The sequence below is a fragment of the Ylistrum balloti genome, unplaced genomic scaffold (assembly GCF_031769215.1).
Source record: "Ylistrum balloti isolate Yb309-2 unplaced genomic scaffold, AGI_CSIRO_Ybal_v1 Utg370232, whole genome shotgun sequence".
NCBI classification, from domain to species: Eukaryota; Metazoa; Mollusca; class Bivalvia; order Pectinida; family Pectinidae; genus Ylistrum; species Ylistrum balloti.
The window spans coordinates 56,875-64,601 of NW_026782191.1; the positions used below are offsets into that span (position 1 = coordinate 56,875).

At 35.2% G+C, this 7,727-nt stretch overlaps 1 protein-coding gene across 1 annotated transcript; it reads left to right on the forward strand.

Annotated features, from left to right (window-relative positions):
• Window positions 1-1,387: 1,387 nt before the first annotated feature.
• LOC132552051 (uncharacterized) lies at window positions 1,388-5,448 on the forward strand. The gene is made up of 3 exons (XM_060216190.1): window positions 1,388-1,490; window positions 3,717-3,764; window positions 4,154-5,448. The coding sequence occupies exons 1-3, from the start codon at window positions 1,388-1,390 to the stop codon at window positions 5,314-5,316; spliced, it is 1,314 nt and encodes a 437-aa protein (XP_060072173.1). The 3' UTR covers window positions 5,317-5,448.
• Window positions 5,449-7,727: the final 2,279 nt, after the last annotated feature.

Consider the following 7,727-nt stretch of genomic DNA (forward strand, 5'->3'; position numbering starts at 1 on the left):
GGTATAAGTTTCCAGAGTAACGAAGCCCCGTCACTGACCCTATCACCTACGGAAAGTCATTCCGTATGTATAATCTACTTTGTTGAAAGGAGATAAAATCCCAAACATATCTATACCAAATAAAAACTTTGAATTAAATTTTGATTTCAATTATCTTTAGGCTATAATACCACAACACAAATTTGTGAAGAGAAGAGAACCTTAATATCATCTGCCGTTGGGATATATAACGCCATTATTATACTGATTCAAGCGTATTTAAATGATATGTCACACACCCTCGCATACTCATAATATATAATCTGTTTTCGTCTGCTTTCTAGACTTATGTCACCCACGGCCACATATGCACTCACCAAGATCATTGACCTATCAGCTTAATTAGTAGTGTCGATTCACATGCCATATATGTGTTGTTATCTATAGATAACTCTGTATGTTGTGTAACACTAAATTGATTTTTATCTTTGCAATGTAGGGCACTTATTTGAATCATTATGCAAATTAGACAGCGAAATATTTAAATAGTCTATATTGTCATACTTAGAATCATGAAAGCATTATGAAACCAGTTTTAACATATGAAATATGATGAAGAGATAACCTTACATTAGTCTCGATGTAATTTGGCATCAAATGAATTTTTTCAATAATTTGAATTGTCTCGAAATAATCGTATCACACAAATGCAAGATACTATTTATCATATAAGAGGTATTTTAGTAAAAAGAAAGGAAAACTCAAATTAATTTTCCTAGAAGAAGACTCATTTCTTCTCGAACGGTACGTGCTTTCCCTAACGAGACAATTATATGACGTCATCAAGATGTGATTTATTTATGACGTCACAATAGAGCTATTATACGTGTCTTTCGATGTCTATGATGTGGCTGAATGACCCGATTCATATGTACAAGGGACCAGTGATGTAATAGATTTTCCATTCTACTAAAAATACAGAAGGTCTCGGTATTATAGCAGAAAAAAAAGACATATTCATACGAGTTATAAAACTATCGTATATCGTTTTATAGTAGTTTAATCATATTTTATACAAGAATAAACCCGTTTAGTCTGTTTACCAATGGATTATGTTCGTCATGTATCAAATCATTTAGGTTTCTGATCTTATCTATAAAAAAACAGTAAATACAAAACAGCTGACGTATGTAATGAACAAATTTATTTCTGTGGTTATACCAATAAATAAAACGTACTATTTACTTATGTCTCCGCTGAGTGTTTCCCACTTGTAAGTTACACACATTCCATAGGAAATACCTACTTAAATATCAATCAATCATGGCTACGATACCCCGTATGGGCCCCATTTCGACTTGTAATCATAAACATGATTGACAAATCGCTGTCGACCTGGGCATACAACATGGCTGACTCAGAACTAAACAGTCGGTCGTTGCAAGATGTTGGTTTAGCGACTTCACCGAGTGAAAAAAACAGCGATGGTGGTGGATTTGATGCTAGCGACGGTAAGAAAGTTTTACTTCAATAACTAGAGATAAACATGTGTAAAATTGACATTATCCCACGAAATACGGACCAATCATTGTGAATCATGATAGCGGCCTCAGGCTCAAGCATAACTATTCTATAGGGGGCTCCCCAAGGGTAGCCGAACCTATCGATTAAATCCTGTTTTGTGAATTTGTAATGTTTAGAAAAAATAACTCGTCGTTCTTTTCTTAGACTGGGTTATTTTTACAACTTTTAATATTATTAAGTTAATGGTTGACCTATGCCCGTGTGCTCTAGAGTGTCAGGATTAAAATTCGATCGCATGAGTGTAGGATGTATCGACTGCATGACCTAGATATCCGTGACATGGCAGCTGTATGCGAGCGTAAACTGTGCTCCATTAATGCAATGCTACGGTTTTTCCTGTGATTATTAGTGTATGCTATCACAACGAACGTGGCAGGAGTTATCGAAGCTCAAAAATGTTAGCTGTATACTGTTTTGTTGGTCCAGTAAAGCCTGAGCTTTCTATCATTATCTTATTATGTGTAGACGAGAATGATGTCATTAGAATGTCGGTGACAAAGACGTTCGACGCCGGACAAGGAAGCTATTTTTTTTATTCTTCCTCGTTTTTATTATTATTCAAAAATTCTTGTTGTTGTTTTATTTATTTTTTACTACATATATTGTGAATGCTGTTTGCAAATCCAATAATTGGAAAAAATCGTACATATAATTATTTACCCCTATAAAATACAACACTTTCAATATTTTTTTACGAAGAAAAAAATGGTCTGTGTGCTAGTATTTGAACAGTCCCATCCAGATTTCCTTTTATATAATACCAGAGACATATATATATATATATATACGTCTCTGATAATACTGGGAAATCCCATTAATATCTTTCCCATATTCATGAACATCGTAATAAATAGAAACATTATCTGACTAGAATACATCATTATTGATCTGTATCAGATTTAATTGATAAAGTTTATCAGCTTATCCTATTATTTACCAATTTTACTATTTTGAAACTAAAGATTCTTTTATTGATCTCCAGCTGTGTATCATTGATCGATGAAATACAAAATAAAAAATAGTCAAGGCCCTTTCCGGAACTATCATGCAGCTAAGCACCACAACTGGCACGCTGTCCTGTAGAAAGCCAAATCAACATTTAATGGGCAATGTCGGTCTTACATTTCATCGATTCGTACAAAATACATCGTTTATCACATACAGAATTTAACTAAGAAATATCGAAGAAGTAAATAGTACACATATATCTTGTTTAATGGTGTTGCATTTGTCAATATTTTCCTATCTGATATCCCAGAATTACCATCCCTCGCTTCACACTGTCTGTAAAGATGGTACATGTATAACGATAAGCGTGACAGTCGATGGGGACCGAGAACGTATTTCCCTTGCAGGATTATAGATCATCGTGTACAGGTCGATATATAGCGTATGAACGCAATGTTTCTAATTTTAGAACATCCGGACCATATGGACTCCGCAATATGATATAAGTGCCTTAGATGATAATTTGTAACATTTTTTTTCAGGCATTTAACTTGTTACAATGTAACATTCCGAGTGCTCTGTTCAGAAATAAAATACATTTGATGAATATTATGTATTTGTCGGAATGTTCTCAATTTAATATGTGGTATTTCATGAATATATTAAAGTCAATTATCAAATTACCGTAAAATATATACTATTAGAATTAAGGATCATCGATATTTTCGGTCGATATGGTGTTGTACCAACCTTGTAGGATAACACCATGTTGATAGATCTTCCATAATTTCTAATAGTTAGTTATCACACTTTATTCAAAGACTCGCATAGACGCTATATCAGACAAGTTCGTGGCTCAGAATATCAAAGTCGGGATCAAGGCACCGTTACTATTTACAGAAATTGGTTTAACATTGATATTGTCAACACACATAGTTTTGAATTGATAAACTAAAATTGTCAATATCATTCACATGAATTTTAAATCGAAACTCTCGGTATTTAAAACATTATTTCTAGATTGCAGTTCATGTCAAATTATCAAGCATGTTTTTTCTTTTCTAACTCGGCGAATATCAGTTTTAAAACGTGTTCGGTACTTTTTTCCTTATGCTATTCTAGACATCTTATGTTGATCATCTTTTATTTGTTTGTTCCTTAAAAAGGAAGCTATGATGTAATAAGATGTTTTGTTTTCTGTTCAGAACCAGTGTTTGTAAAGACTGAAATGATACAAGGAGACGAAAGCAATGGTAAGGAAATAGCCCTTCTTAACATATAAAGTTGTGTAAAAATATGGAAGCAAAACAGTAAAAAAGTATTCTTTAGTATTTAGGGACTGTGATGAAGTACCACTATGACGAATCATGCCAATAATACAGGTGTTGAAGTATCAATGGTGGCTTGGTAGACCGACAGAGATCTAAAAGTTGTAAGAATTTGTCACTGATCCATTTGTCTGGTCTTGATAAAGTATGTTTAAATCATATATTAATAACTATTTTGTAAGGAAAATAAGCATCTGTTCCACTTTTTAAATGTGATTTAAAAAGCAAAACTTAAAAACAGTAACGACAAAAAGCTAAAACACAAAAGAAATGAACAATTACATATTAAACAAAAATATTTCATATTTTTTCAGAAGCTGTTTCCTCGGAGCTCAGTTATTATCCAGCTAAAAGACAAAGGACCTACTTCATGGAAAATCATTTGAATTCATCAGTGACAAACATCCCACCGGAAACTCAGCATCCGACGGTTTCTTCATTCGATGATTCGTTTGATCGCCCTCTGGTGATCGTTGGCGATAGTAAGTGGACATCACCCGCGACAGCTCTCCTGTTGGACCTATACATACAAAACGAGGATAAATTTAACAGTCCTCATATTAAGAAAAAGCTCTTATGGAGAAAAATATCGGAAAGATTAAATGAAGCTGGTCATATGTTTGACTCCGACAAATGTGAACGGAAATTTCTTAACTTAAAGACAACATACAGATACACTGTTGATCATAATTTACAAACAGGCAACCAAAAGCGTTGTGCGTTTTATGATCAACTAGACAGTATTTTTAAGTTCCAAGCATCAGCTGAGGCATCTGCCTTTTACAAAGACAATGCTAATAACAAAGACGACGCTATCGACACGTCTTCTTCTCATACCAATAGACCGCTACCTCCTCCCGATAGAGGGAGCATCATGCACGCGCCTCATCCCGCATTTCCAGTCATGAAGAGTGATACATCATCAATTCATTCAAATGCGCAATATATGAACAGACTCACAACAGCCGTGTCTGGAGTTAGGTCAAACCATTCTGTTTCCATGGGAACCAGACATGATCCAGCACCAGTTTCGCACCAGAGTAGTCCCGCACTGAACGTTTCATCACCTACTGATAACTTCAATCGTCAGCATTTTCCACGGTTTCCTCAGACACCATCACACCGTACTGTCAGCGGACCTCCTGCAACCCAACAGAACCATGGCAACAACAGTAACGATAGCAGTCACACACGGCGACCACCAACTTATGTCGTCGATGACAATGGACAACCCGAACTTCCGAGCTCATCGGGGAGTACGGATGAGTCCGAGACCTCCCGATTTCAAAGAGGACGAAAACGGAAACAGACAGAGTTAGATTATCTATTGGCCACTTTTGAGCGTTATTGTGACGAGCAGCGTGACAGGGAGGAAAAACGCTTGAAATGTATGAAGGAGTGGCATGATGAGGAAATGAAAGTTATGAACAGATTTCTTGATATCATTCAGCAAAGCATTCAGTCCGGAAAAACTTAAATCTTGATCATCCATTTCGTGTAACACTCTAGTCAAGAGTCAGTCTGTGCTGTCCATAGTGTGACTTGTAAGTAATCATATTACTACAAGTCACTAGCAATAAACGGGTCTTTATTTTGTCGCTAAAAACTGTCCCAGGATTGAAGCTTTGTATTTTTATTATGAACATGTCATTGCATTTGTACACATTAGCTGTATTTCAAACTACAAGTCTTCATTTTCGCATAATGTTTATATCTCGAGTAACGAGCTTCATAAATACACTTAAATGGAAAAAGTTTTATTTTGTGAAATTCTTTCCGTCACATTCAGTCTAAGACTCCACTGTAATATTTCGATTCTGTCGATCTGATCAACCATTTGAAATTCCCTAAATTGTCATATCGATGTCAGTACGTCATACTGACATCTGCTTGAATTCTAAAACCATTTGAGATTAACAAATAGAATTTTAATCAAAATTAAATGATTAGGCAAGAGTGCTGCATGTAGGTTAATTTTTATTTTTCTTGAAGCTAATTTTGATGTTCACTTCGCGTCTGAAAACTTTTTTTCTTGTTAATTTCCCAAACAATGATGTAGGATTTCCTGATTTTTCTTAGATAATTCTGGTTATGTATACATGTAAATTTCTTAAATCTAGGGCCTATTTAAGTCGCAGTCCCAGCGATATACAAATACTGTATAATTCATAACACGGATCTATGTCAACTTAATCCCAGCTGCAATTTAGAATGCAAATAACAACATGTTTGTTTTTTGCAAAACGAACAGATCAAGGTCACAAGAAGTAACATTTTGAAAATTTAATTTCAAGGGGGAATCTTGAATAATGAAAAGTGTTCGTTCACTGCGGTCCATGGTAGCAATGCAATGATCTGGGCCAGAGTTGTTTTCCTGTGGTGTGTGTGGTCAGAAGTGAACCTATCAAGATGGCGTAACGAAACTCACTGTCCGGTCATACCTACACTCTGGCCGCAGTCATTTAAATCCCGTGAGTTGCGAAACATCGAAAAATCCAGTTGATACTCGAGACGACGCCATTTTTAAAGTCCCTTCCGGACCACCTACACGACAGTGGGATTTCATACATACACCAGAAAGATCAAATAAAATGAAAATAATCGCATGATTTCAGTGAACTACCTAAAAGTGAGGCATAATATTTGAAAACTGTAAATGTGCAGTAATATGTTTGATGATTTTTGTACATTTTTTTGAGTTGATACTAACAAAAGACCGTTATTTTTTATTGAATTACTCTCACGATGCTAAAGTTACAAATATTTTGTTTCTCTGATAGACATATACATGTAGTAGTATCATATTTACGTTCTATGTTGTGTTTTCCTGTCATTAGTTTACATCAACAATATAACTAAATTTGAATAAGCAATTTTATTTGTTGTAATAAGCAATTTTATTTGTTGTAATAAACAATGTTATTTTTAAAAAATCATAAAAAATGTTTGCTGTTTATTCTTTGAAGATTGGACTCTATTTCTGGTCGGAGCCATTATTTTAAGGTACGTTATTAGACAACAGCTAAGATTGAACGAAAAACTGTTCGGAGTTTGGACAGTATAAATTTTAATTAAATGTTGCTCGATGGACATTTTTGTCTTTCTTCATCCTTGCCAAGATAGAGCTTTATTTCAAGACACTGACAACGTAATCTCCGTGTAGATCTGAAGAGGAAGGAAAAATATTCCAGCAACTCTTCATGAGTTTAAAAAATGAGTTAACTCCTCTGAGCAGGGTGGCTTCTGCCCATTCACAGAGTCTCGTCCTCTGTAACCTATTCCATACTCTTTGACTTGTGAAATAGTTCACTCACACACTATGTAAGTGATTTCACCTCCCGTCACTTCACGGGGATGGGTTGGATTCAAGTGAGATGCTTGCTGCGACAGCTGCGTATTAATTTGTACATACGGACACCATTTTTCACTGTCGCAGTATTCAATTACACATTACAATCACTGGATTAAAGCCCAGGAAATGGCCCTTTCTCTCCCCTACCCATCCCTACTAAAGTCCTATTTTGCCCATTTAATCCCCGTTTCCATTATCTACCTATACCAAAATCAACATTTACCACGATTCCGTCTAAGAATCAGTTTATATGTAAAACTACTTTTTGCAATAACCCGTTCAAATAACAACCACTCTCCTCACATCCACGCATCCAATCTAGCCTCTAAAAGTAATGCCAGATTGTAGACAATATTCGTGAAGTCACTGTTGGTATGATTGTATTGAAAAAGACTTTGGTAATGAGAAAAATCACAGAGTAGCAGAAAGTTATGGCGTTATGACATAAAGTTACGCGTGGACACCAACATTAACAAATTATAACATGAACACTTTACTTATCCCCAACATCCATTCTGTCGGATGGGACTTAAAAT